The 12,653-nt window shown below is 35.8% G+C and overlaps 1 protein-coding gene across 2 annotated transcripts in view; it reads right to left on the reverse strand.

Moving 5' to 3' along the window:
* Positions 1–12,653, reverse strand: part of NUDCD1 (NudC domain containing 1) — a 93,181-nt gene that overhangs the window by 44,819 nt on the left and 35,709 nt on the right. For both annotated transcript variants that reach the window (XM_070382181.1, XM_005896975.3), the window contains 4 exons: positions 12,005–12,185; positions 9,158–9,340; positions 5,044–5,248; positions 1,349–1,493 (listed from right to left, as the gene is read on the reverse strand). In XM_070382181.1, coding sequence (XP_070238282.1) covers positions 1,349–1,493; positions 5,044–5,248; positions 9,158–9,340; positions 12,005–12,185 — 714 coding nt within the window. The remainder of the gene's footprint in view (positions 1–1,348; positions 1,494–5,043; positions 5,249–9,157; positions 9,341–12,004; positions 12,186–12,653) is intronic.

Genomic DNA, 12,653 nt, shown 5'->3' on the forward strand with positions numbered 1-12,653 from the left:
GTTTAAAAGGCAGTTAGCAGCAATTATCTACAATCTCACAACAAACCTCCATTACTGTCTCTCTAATTATATCTTCAGAACCCTATAACAATAAATACTTGCTAAATGAATGAGCATAGAGAAACGCAGTCTGCATGACTTATAACAAGGCTATGAAATCAAAGTTCTGTAGTCATACATAGAATTCCAGTGATTCTTGAAATTTTCCATTATGCTGGAAAAAGTGAAACATGGTTTCTCCATTTTGGTCATGTTTTCTTTCATCCGAGACATTTACTTTCAATATTCTAATCTTTCTTTTCTATCTTAGGATGCAACCAACTCTACAGTATAAATACTTCTTTATACAACCCTCTGCATTGCTATAATTCCAGATGGCAATAAGTTAGACATTTTAAATGTGCTGATGTAAGATCTGGTAAATGAAGATAACTGAAGTTCTGGTGTATTGCTGTATTTGTTCAAATTCTTAACATTATCTTAAATGTTATCAGAGGACGAACATATTCAACAAAAAACCATAGTTATATGTAGTGTGTATGTATACACACCCCTTGTGATATTTTAAGATCACCCAAAAAATGTCAATGATTACAAATAGATTATTAGCAAAGTAGGGTATAAAATCAAAATTTTGTCCCTATCAGCATTGGTCAGTCAATTCTTCTAAAGGAGAATACAGATATATAGGCAGATATAGTTGACACCTCAACAACATGGGTTTGAACTGGAAGGGTCTACTTAAAAGACTGAAGGCAGGAGGAGAAGGGGACGACAGAGGATGAGATGGTTGACTCAATGGACATGAGTTTGAGCAAGCTCCAGGAGCTGGTGATGGACAGGGAAGCCTGGCATGCTGCAGTCTATGGGGTCGCAAAAAGGTGGATATGATGGAGTGACTGAACTGAACTTAAAATACACACTACAGAAATACATAATATGCAACTGGTTGAATCTGAGGATGTGGATCAGCAGATATAGAAGACCAACTATAAAGTTAAACTCAGATTTCTGAGTGTACAGGGTGGGCTCCCTAATCCCTGCATTGTTCAAGGATCAATTATATATTTCCTTTTCTCTCTACATATATTGAGAGACCGAGAGATACATATATACATACACATATGCATGTACACCACCCTGTATGTAAAACATGCCCCCCCACACATATATATTCAGTTAGTGAATAAGGAATAAATAATAGAATTTCAAGTGATATTCAAACACTAGTCAGTAATACCTAATGTCTTTTACATTAGGAAAAGCAAAATAACGTTTGAAAAACATGGTATAATCCCCACATACTTCTGAATCCTTGTGAAGTCCCACTACTATTGCAATTGCTTACCAGTTCATCAGAGGTCAAATGCATCAAACGTTCAGCTATTGCAGCACACTGAGCTGAGTCTCTTATAAATTCCCCTTGTTTATCACCAACCACTAGCTCTGGCCATGTCATGCCTTCACTCTTCTTGATCAAGGAAATCTCCAAGCTAGATGTGTAAAATGAGGAAAGTTTTGTTACATTAAGCAGCTACACAAACTATACAACCAATATCAAACAGAAGAATCTTCCACAGAAATTACCCTTCCAGTGTCCTGAGAATGTTTTACCAAAAATCAAGTTCATTTTAGTTTTGCATATGATGGAACACCTATCATCCAGGAGTAAATAAGGTAGACTTAACAAATATGGAAGTACCGCTGGACTGATGGGAGAGTCAAATCACCCTCAGAAAAACTTTTGCAGTTCAGGTGTGCTGACTGTTACCAATCTTAAGTAGTGGAAATATAAGCAGATGTATCTATGAGTTATTTCACTGGGGAATGGAGATGGAGTGATGGGCACATAAAGTTAAGTGGAAAGGGCCCAAAACTAAAGGTATCTCTCTGTGTGTGGAGCCAACAATTACCTTCACTATCACCAAACTAGTAGCCATGATATGATTACTAAAGATCAGGCAGCTTAAATCAATAAAAAAGAACCCATAAGAGAACTCTAAGATTAAGGACTAATACAGCGGGAAAGGGAGAGAGGTATGAGTCAGGGCAGACTGTGGACATGGGACAGGGAATTGCCCATGTGCCTCCTGACTAGGAAAGGGAACCCAGGTAAGCTGGCTGCTGTGGTAATACAGAGAAAAGTGGGTGGTGGCACCTGTTCCACAGCAAAGCAACCTTTTCCACGTGCCATCTCTGGTACATATGGGTCATACTAACCCATGCCCTGCAACTCAATTTGCAAGGAAACAATTGTCTGAACACAATAACAACTATTACCATAATTATCAAATAGAACATACTAACATCAGTTATTTTCAAGGCTATTATCATCACCTTATGAATTAACTACAGCACTTTAAAATTTTCTAAAACTACTTTTAAAGAGACTATACAATATATCTTCCTGACATAATGAGTTTCTATCATTAGCATTAAAAATTACCACCACAATTAATAATGCCCAGATAGTTATATTTTCTAAGGAGAAAGCTCATCTCAAAAATGAGGATGATTAATGATGATAATAAAATCAATGACAGCAGCTTATACTTACCTAATGCTTACCACATGCTAGGTGCTATTTTAAGCATTTTACATATTTTAACTCATTTATGGCTCACCACAAAGAAAGTAAATACTATTAGCATCTCCACTTTACAGATAACAAAAAAAGGCACTGAGAAGTTAAGTAACTTGCCAAGGTCACAAGCTAGTAAAGCAGTCTGGCTCCAAGTCCATGTTCTTCACTATTGCACTATTCTGCCTCTCTGAAAAAATATATGTAAATAACTATTAAAGAACTTGCACCTAGTGACCAGAATGTATAAATACTGTTCTTAGTCAGTTGCTACCTAAAGAAGTTAACAAGTTCATACAGTCTTGGTTTATAAAGAATTTATGAACCATCAGTAAATTGGCATAGTCAGTCAGTTACTCTTTTAGCATAAATGCATTTCTACATTTTAAAACTAGAATCATATCCTACCATCCAAGCAAATAGGAATACATAGCTCCATACATAATACAGGTTAGTTAACAAATCCTTTCAAAGTCAGAACATTAACTATTAAAAATGAGATGAATAATATAAAAATATCATGTGTTTTAAACCAATGATACCACACACATCATTGTAATTACCTTTTGTAACATTAAATAGTAATTAAGCACCTCAAATTTCATGGAAAAACAATACTGGTCTATGTTCATGTGTTAAATGTTGAATCTATTTTTGCATATAGTCCAGCTCTTCTCCTAAATCTTGGCTGAGTTACTGCTTGATGACTTATATTTAACAGTATGTTCCAGCTGGTTTGCCAATTTAAAAATGCTATCCTCAAATTGCACACACTAGTAAGATATATTTAAATAGAATATATGGAAATATAAAATATTTTTAAAAGAACCTTTTGGATATAGAGTTTTTTAAACATATATAAAAAATATAACCAAGTCACCAAATTTCTCCATTAATAAAATGATTTCAAGATATCTGTTCAATTTAAAGCCTAAAAAACTTTGTGAATTAGATATACAGTTCTTAGACTCTAGGCATTTAGATTCATATCAAGACTCACTTGATTTCACTGACTACACTAAAGCCTATGACTGTGTGGATCACAACAAACTGTGGAAAATTCTTAAAGAAATGTGAATACCAGACCACCTTACCTGTCTTCTGAGAAACCTGTTTGTGGGTCAAGAAGCAACAGTTAGAACCAGACATAGAATAACTGACTGGTTCAAAACTGGGAAAGGAGTAAGACAGGATGTACATTGTCACCTGTTTATTTAACTTAAATGCAGAGTACATGATGCGAAATGTCAGGCTGGATGAAGCACAAGCTGGAATCAAGACTGCCAAGAGAAATATCAATAACCTCAGATAGACAGATGACACCACCCTTATTGGCAGAAAGCGAAGAGAAACTAAAAAGCCTCTTGATGAAAGTGAAAGGGGAGTGAAAAAGCTGTGTTAAAACTCAACAATCAAAAAACTGAAATCATGGCATCTGATCCCATCATAGCAAATAGATGGGGAAACAACGGAAACAGTGACAGACTATTTTCTTGGGCTCCAAAATCACTGCAGATGGTGACTGCACCCATGAAATTAAAAGATGCTTGCTCCTTGGAAGAAAAGCTATGACAAACCCAGACAGTGTATTAAAAAGTGGAGATGTGACTTTGCCGACAAAGGTCCATCTAGTCAAAGCTATGGTTTTTCCAGTAGTCATGTACGAATGCGAGAGTTGGACCATAAAGAAGGCTGAGCACCAAAGAACTGATACTCTCAAACTGTGGTGTTAGAGAAGACTCGTGAGAGTCCCTTGGACTGCAAGGATATCAAACCAGGCAATTCTAAAGGAACTCAACCCTGAATATTCCTTGAAAGGACTGATGCTGAAGCTCCAATACTTTGGCCACCTGAAGCAAAGAGTTGACTCCTTAAGAAAGACCCTGATGCTGGGAAAGACAGAAGGCAGGAGGATGACAGAGGATGAGATGGTTGGATGGCATCACCGATTCAATGGACATGAGTATGAGCAAACTCTGGAGATGGCCAAGGACAGGGAAGCCTGGTATGCTGGAGTCCATGGGGTTGCAAAGAGGTGGATAAGACTGAGCGACTGAACAATGAACAAGAAAGCACAGGAATACATCATCTAGTTAGCAAATTAAAAGTTAGTAGAAACAAATTATTTCCATTAAAAAGTTTAAATTGTGAAAATTCAAATAAATAGCTGTTTTCAACCATTTATTATTATTATTACTCTCTTATTGTATCCAGAGCTGGTAATGAAAAGCATGACATAATGCAAACAATAACTAAGCTAGTATCTTTAACCTTAACTACTACTGTGCTCTTTGACACAGTAATTCCATTTTTAATCTATCCTAAGAAAAATAATCAGCAGTATTGATGAGCCTATCGTAGTATTCCCCCTTGATGTAACCACTGCAGAAAGGATAAAAAGAAGAAAAAAGTAAAACAATAAAAGGTAAAATTTCAAATATAAATAAAACTAAAAAAAATACCTATTATTTTCTTTAATTATCCATGTACTGCTTTCATGATCAATAGATGAAAAGAGATTGCCTTCCAAAAACATCTGACCCTTCAGTACAATGTTGACAGAATCAGGCAAAAACTGTACTTGAATGTCTTCCTTAGTACAGTCTTCTGGAAGCTGTATTGTTACTGTCAAATCATCTTCAGTCTGTTGCCAGTAATACAGAGGTTCTTTGGGAAAGAAAAATGTATTATGTAATAAAAAAAAAAAAAAAACAGAGACTACAACATAACATACAAAATCAGAAACCAGAACATACAGAACACCTATCTAGCATCTTTTCTAGTGATCTTCTCACAAAAAAGTAATTATGAACAAATATGCAGAGATCTCCTTGGGGAATTTTCACTCAAAGTGTTGTAGCAATCACACTTGACATTTCCCTGTTCCAGTCTTACCTAATGCCCTAGAAGATACACATAAAATACAAATCATAGCAACTCTTTATTCCCTACCTCCCAGTATCCCTGCTTCTCCCTCTTCTCTTACACACACAGACACAGGATTCCAAGCATGCGTGCATGCACGCACACACACATATACAGGATTCCAAGTTAAAAGAATACCAAATATGTCACAAACCCTGCCTGAAACTTTCATCACAACCTTGATTTGCCACTGTTGGGGCAATTTAGTAACTGTGATACAGGAGACTACGACTATTTGGTGGGACAGACATCCACACAAAAATAAAAGATATATTTTCCTTATAAAAGTATTGGCTATTTTACCCCACAACATGAAAGCAATTTCATAACAAATTCAAGGGCTGTCAGTATATTTAGTCTAAGTTCCCAGTAAAAAAAAATCCTCTTTTCAACTCCTTCACTATCCCCTCTGCTTGGCTCCTAAAAAGCTATCTACCTAAGAAACACTTTTAGGCCCATAATACTATAACCATGAAGTAAGAAAGCAGGGCTTAAATGTAAAATGGACAAATACTTGCTTAATAGCATCCATAAACATTAATCTGTCCACTCACTCATCAGAAAGAAATATAACATTGGTGTTGTTTAGTCACTAAGTCATGTCTGACTCCTTTGTGACCCACCAGGCTCCTCTGTCCATGGGATTTCCCAGGCAAGAATACTGGAGTGGGTTGCCATTTCCTTCTCCAGGGGATCTTCCTGAACCAGAGATTGAATCTGTGTCTCCTGCACTGACAGATAGGTTCTTTACCACTGAGTCACCTGGGAAGCCCAGGTAATAGGTAATATCAGTCTAACTGAAGTTTACAGAAAATGAAACCAGCATATATACTCAGAAGAGAGCTTAAAAGAAAGCATGCTAATTAACAAACTATCCATATTTTTTGTTACAACCATTTTCCTTTCTTATTGTGAAAGTCTGATGATATTAAAATAAATACAGAAGAAATTTCCCAAGAGCAAATGGGTACAAGAAGTTAAGTTAGGGCCGTTAGAAGGAAAACAGAAAAACTGAAGGGTTTACACTAAATGGAAGTGGTTTACACTAAAAGAGTAGAACAAATTCAGGAGGAATTCAAACATAACGTGAGATGTCAACTAGTGGCTAGTGATTTAAAAACATGATGTGTTCCAACTAGGCTGCAAATCTGTCTTGGAAGCACATGGGCCTAGCTACTAGGCAGACTGGTTCCAAGGATGAAGGCAGTCCATCATTCTTCCTCAAGCACTCACCAAAGGAGTTCTAAAGGGCATGTGGTCTAGTAATACAAATAGCTGCTCTGGCTAAGCTCCAGGAGAGTTTAACATTATAACTAAGACAGAACAGTAGTTTACTCAGAAAGGGATCTTGTGAAAAAAATCACTTGTGAGAAAACTAAGCTATTAAGAGGTGAAGTAAAAGGCCACCATGCGCAACTCTTATATTCAGGTGTTCATATTTATAAACCTGGAGGAAATATTCATGTATTTATTATAAAAGTATTTTCAAGTTTTTTCAACAAATTTTTTAAAAGCTATGTGAAAATGAAAGTTGCTCAGTCATTTCTGATTCTTTGCAAACCCATGGCCTATATGGTCCACGGAATTCTCCAGGCCAGAATATTGAGTGGGTAGCCTTTCTCTTCTCCAGGGGTTCTTCAAAACCCAGGAGTCAAACCCAGGTCTCCCACATTGCAGGTGGATTCTTTACCAACTGAGCTATCAGGGAAACCCTCAAGAGCTCTGTAAGTACATAAAAATACTGAAACCCATTTTTATTTTAAATAATTTAAGTTGTTAAAGTAATAAAAAGGGTAGCTTCAAAGAGTAATACATATGATTGTTAAATACTGTGCAAATCTGTTAAGTAAAATATACTATTCTCTGACTATAAATATCAGAAATATGAACAGCAATGATTCTAGAGAAATGGTCTCCTGAATATTTTTTTAGAAGAATATGAATTCTTTGCATACAAATATAAACTTCTTCTGAAAGACCTTTTTATTCTTTTCATTCTAAAACATTACCTTCATTCATTCATTCAAGACTGAGAAAACGTTAAGTGATTCTATCCCCTAGGAACTTTCTTTCAGTTCAGTATGAAAGGGAAGAACACGTAATTAGCAATACCTATATGAAGAGATGTATACAGAAAAGGAGTACCTCAAGGCTGTATATTGTTACCCTGCTTATTTAACTTCTATGCAGAGTACATCATGAGAAACACTGAGCTGGAAGAAGCACAAGCTGGAATCAAGATTGCCAGGAGAAATATCAATAAGCTCAGATATGCAGATGACACCACCCTTATGGCAGAAAGTGAAGAGGAACTCAAAAGCCTCTTGATCAAAGTGAAAGAGGAGAGTGAAAAAGTTGGCTTAAAGCTCAACGTTCAGAAAACGAAGATCATGGCATCTGGTCCCATCACTTCATGGCAAATAGATGGGAAAACAGTGGAAACAATGTCAGACTACTTTTTTGGGCTCCAGAATCACTGCAGATGGTGACTGCAGCCATGAAATTAAAAGATGCTTACTCCTTGGAAGGAAAGTTATGACCAACCTGGACACCATATTAAAAAGCAGAGACATTACTTTGCCAACAAAGGTCCGTCTAGTTAAGGCTATGGTTTTTCCAGTGATCATGTATGGATGTGAGAGTTGGACTGTGAAGAGAGCTGAGCGCCAAAGAATTGATGCTTTTGAACTGTGGTGTTGGAGAAGACTCTTGAGACTGGAGAGTCTCCCTTGAACTGCAAGGAGATCCAACCAGTCCATCCTAAGAGAGATCAGTCCTGGGTGTTCCTTGGAAGGACTGATGCTGAAGCTGAAACTCCAATACTTTGGCCACCTCATGGGAAGAGTTGACTCATTGGAAAAGACTCTGATGCTGGGAGGGATTGGGGGCAGGAAGAGAAGGGGATGACAGAGGATGGAGATGGCTGGATGGTATCACGGACTTGATGGACATGAGTTTGGGTAAACTCCGGGAGTTGGTGATAGACTGGGAGGCCTGGTGTGCTGCGATTCATGTGGTGACAGAGATTCGGACACGACTGAGCAACTGAACTAAACTGAACTGATACCTATAACACTCTTCCTACCTATCTGTAGAGGCTTCCCTGATAGCTCAGTTGATAAAGAATCTGCCTGCAATGCAGGAGACCCCAGTTTGATTCCTGGGTTGGGAAGATCCCCTGGAGAAGGGAAAGGCTACCCACTCCAGTACTGTGGCCTGGAAAATTCTGTGGACTGTATAGTCCATGGGGTCGTAAAGAGTCGAACATGACTAAGCAACTTTCACTTTCATATGAAGAGAGGTTAGCTTATTTTTTAAATTATTATCTATGATACTAATATGCTGGACTTTCAAATATCAACAACAAATAGACATCAGTATTTGTTTATTCATTAAGTATTTGTTAAATATCTAATCAGGTAAAATAATATATAGATTTTAAAAAACATTTTTTGTAATTAGGAAAAGTATTAAATTTAACCAGTTCACACTACCTAGGCGGTATATTTTATGAAAGGCTATTCTGAGAAATATAAAGGAAAACAAAGAAAAATTCAGTGCCAATCTTGACCTGGTAAAACCTACAACCTAGCTAGGAGGACAAGTCAGATCTATTTTACACAGGAGCTCTATGGTTCAAAGTAAAATCACCTTTAATTTCCTCGGACATGTTTTCATCCTTACTTTCTTCAAGACCCTGACCAGCTTGAACAAATGTAAAGGGCTTGTAGGAGATAATCATCAGACCGTTCCCATCAGGTTCAATAGCAGCATAATGTGGCACGGACTTCCCACGGAGAGTATTACGCTTAGCCACTTCATATTTTTTATTATCTGTGAGAAAATAAAGCATTTTAGAACAAGAAAATTACAACCAAAAAACTATAATAAAAATATCTGAAAATATTCAAGTATAATTCTAATTTAAATTAAATATTTTAAATGTACTATTAAAAAGCAGACTATTAGGTACCTTTTTATAAAAGGATAAAAAATTTACAACCTAATATTCTGTAAATAAAATCTCTTTAAAAAAATGGGTCTGATGAAATTTGTTCTAGGTTGTGATGCCTAATGTGGTAGCCACTGGCCATGGTAGCTGTTTAATTAAGTAAAATTGGACATTCATTTCTCCAGCCACACTTTAAGTGTTCAAAAGCCACACATACGTAGCTGCTATCACACTGAGTAGCTCACATATAAACACGTCCATTTTGGAAAAATTTCTGTTGGACAGCAGGGCTCTAAATTGTAAAAGTGATTTACTTACCTGAATATCAGCCTCTGAAAAATCTACCCATTCCTTGACTATAGCCTGTCTACTTTCTCAGCCAGTATATGATAGGTGTCTTCTGACAAGGGTCACAAATTGATGGTAATGGAAAAAGTGTGGTGTGGACTATTTTCTGCCCATTAGCAGGTTTTCTTAAAATGAAATAACTTTTATGGTAGAAATATTTTTTTATACACATTCACATATAGATCTATTTGCCATAAAATATAAATAACTGTACTTTGAATTTTAAAGATAGGAACAATTAACTGTGTTCTGAAATTTTCTGGTAAACTAACTGAATTTATTCTATGAAAATAAGGGTTTTTTCTTTTTTTTTTTGCTTTAAAAGTATTCAAACATTTGAGTCCATACCTTTACTTAACATTGTTACTTTTTATAACAAAGTTTTTTTACAGTGGGTAGTAGTTTTTAGCTTCACACTCAGTAATCAAAAAATCATAACTCAACATCATGAGTTATGCATAATAATACATACGTGGTTGTTGTTCAGTGGCCCAGTAGTGTCCAACTCTTTGCGACCCCACGAACTGCAGCATGCCAGGCCTCCCTGTCCCTCACCATCTCCCTAAGTTTGCCCAAATTTATCTCTATAGCATCAGTGATGTCATCCAGCCATCTCATCCTCTGATGACCTCTTCTCCTTCTGCCTCAATCCTTCCCATAATAATACATATACATACATAGTAATACAACCCATTCTAAAATATGTCATTTTTCTCTCTAAATCCTCACCTATAATCACATATTCACGTCATATATATTTAAGAATAGACTTTTCATTTCGTGAAGTAAAAACAACGATTTTTCTTCCATAGGTGCATGCAAGGCAGAGTCCTGCCTGGCTCCAAAGACCCAACCTTAGACACTCTGTATTTTATAAGATGGTTTTTCCCAACATGTGGGATAGAAAACAGTAGGTCTCAAGTGAATTCCATGGCTAAATGGGTTGGGAAGGGCTGGATCAAAATTACATTTTCTTTTTTTACTCAAGATTTTTAGAAACTTGACTATCCTTAATGTGAAATGTGGCTATTGTATGCCTACATTTTCAAACTTACTTGACCACAAAATATAATTTATCAAATATTCCACTCAACAGTCTAGAAATACAACACTGCTCTGTTATATTCATTAGAAAATAAAAAGTAACAGAATTATATTAGCAATTCAGGGAATAAAGGAACTGAAACGTCCAGAAAAGAAAGCTAAAGTCAACAACAGAAAGAATGTTTCTACAATTACAATAATTAAAATCGGTTGGAGAGAAAAAAAAAGAAAGGTGAGTCTAAATATAACTGTCCAGCTGAATGAAGGGAACAAAGATGAAGAGAACAGAAGCCATGGAGCTGCAGCAGAGCGCCACTGTGGACTGAGCTAAAGCTGTCATGGAACCAAGAGTCTTAGAGAAGGAAAAACACCCATGGTGATTTCTCCTATGTTATGTACCTTAATTTAAAAAACAAAGCTTTTATTTATCTAAAGCAGGGATCTGCAAACTATGACCTGTGAGCTGAAGAATAAATTTTACATTTTTAAATAGTTCAAAAAAAAATCAAAAGAATATTTAAATACATGTCAAATTATATAAAATTCAAAAGTCAGTGTTAATAAATAAACAGCTATACTAATTCATTTATGCCTTTGTAAATGGAATACAGCTGGAATACAGCAATACTCATTCATTTATGCCTTCACCTACAGCCGCTTTTGCAGCACAAGATCCTAGTTGAAGAACTGTGATAGGTCATATGGTTACCATCTAGCCCTTACAAAGTTTCCAATATCTAATCAAATGATTTAAGTTACTGTGTTCCTCCAGAGATAAAACTACAACACCGGAGGAAGAATAAATTACACTAAATATTTCAAAGAACAAATCTTGTGCTTAATGTTACATATTAACATATATTTTGTATATATTAAAAACATATACTTTAAATTCTTCCAAAATATGTAGTAGTGTCTTCTTTTACACAAAAGGTGTATTCATTCAACTGTGGAAGCACATAATTATTTTTTTTTTATAATCCATACCTAAAGAGAAACTACCTATAAATATTCATTCCATTGGGTGGCAGGTACTAGAATCACAACACAATGCTTAAGAAAAAGCAAACAGCATTTACAGGAACAGCTTTGCATTTCAAAACCTCCTGAATTATGGCAACCACCGCAGAGAGATCAGAATTTTGTTGTTTTACCTTCACATTTCTTACTGATAGTGACCCACTCCAAGGAAACATAGAAACCACTTCCTTTCATAGACAATTCCTCTTTCTCTATTTGAAGGAGGAGAGTAGCTATTGAATGTTCTTCAGCTTTCAGCAATGAGATGCTGTGAATTATGATAAAAGGATTCCCAAGCTCTTCATTAAATACAATCTACAAAAAAGAAAAAAAGATGGCACTCAGAAAAACGTATTACATGAAATCATAGAGCACAGAGGAAATACACAGAATTCTGACAATCCAACAAGTAATTTGGATACTGTTTACTGCAAGGACACAAGAACAAAAAAGCCCTGAAATAAAGCTTACAAGTTTAAAATACTGCTTAAAGAAATAACTTTTAGAAAACATCTATTTGTTTAACAGAGAAAACTGATCAGTACACACAGAAAACAAAAGGGCCTCCAAATGGCATCTAAAGAGAAAGGGAATTAAAAGCAATCCTGTAGAAAGTTGCCAAGTGAAAAAGAGTGCTCCGTACAGAGGAAATGAGGTCAATATTCCCTTACTTCATCTCTTCCCATGTCTCATATCTAATTTATTAGATATCGTATCTAAATTATTGAGATATATTACTATATTGTATATTATAATCATCCATTTATAATAGTCATTTATATT

The sequence above is a fragment of the Bos mutus genome, chromosome 14 (genome assembly GCF_027580195.1).
Source record: "Bos mutus isolate GX-2022 chromosome 14, NWIPB_WYAK_1.1, whole genome shotgun sequence".
NCBI lineage: Eukaryota > Metazoa > Chordata > Mammalia > Artiodactyla > Bovidae > Bos > Bos mutus.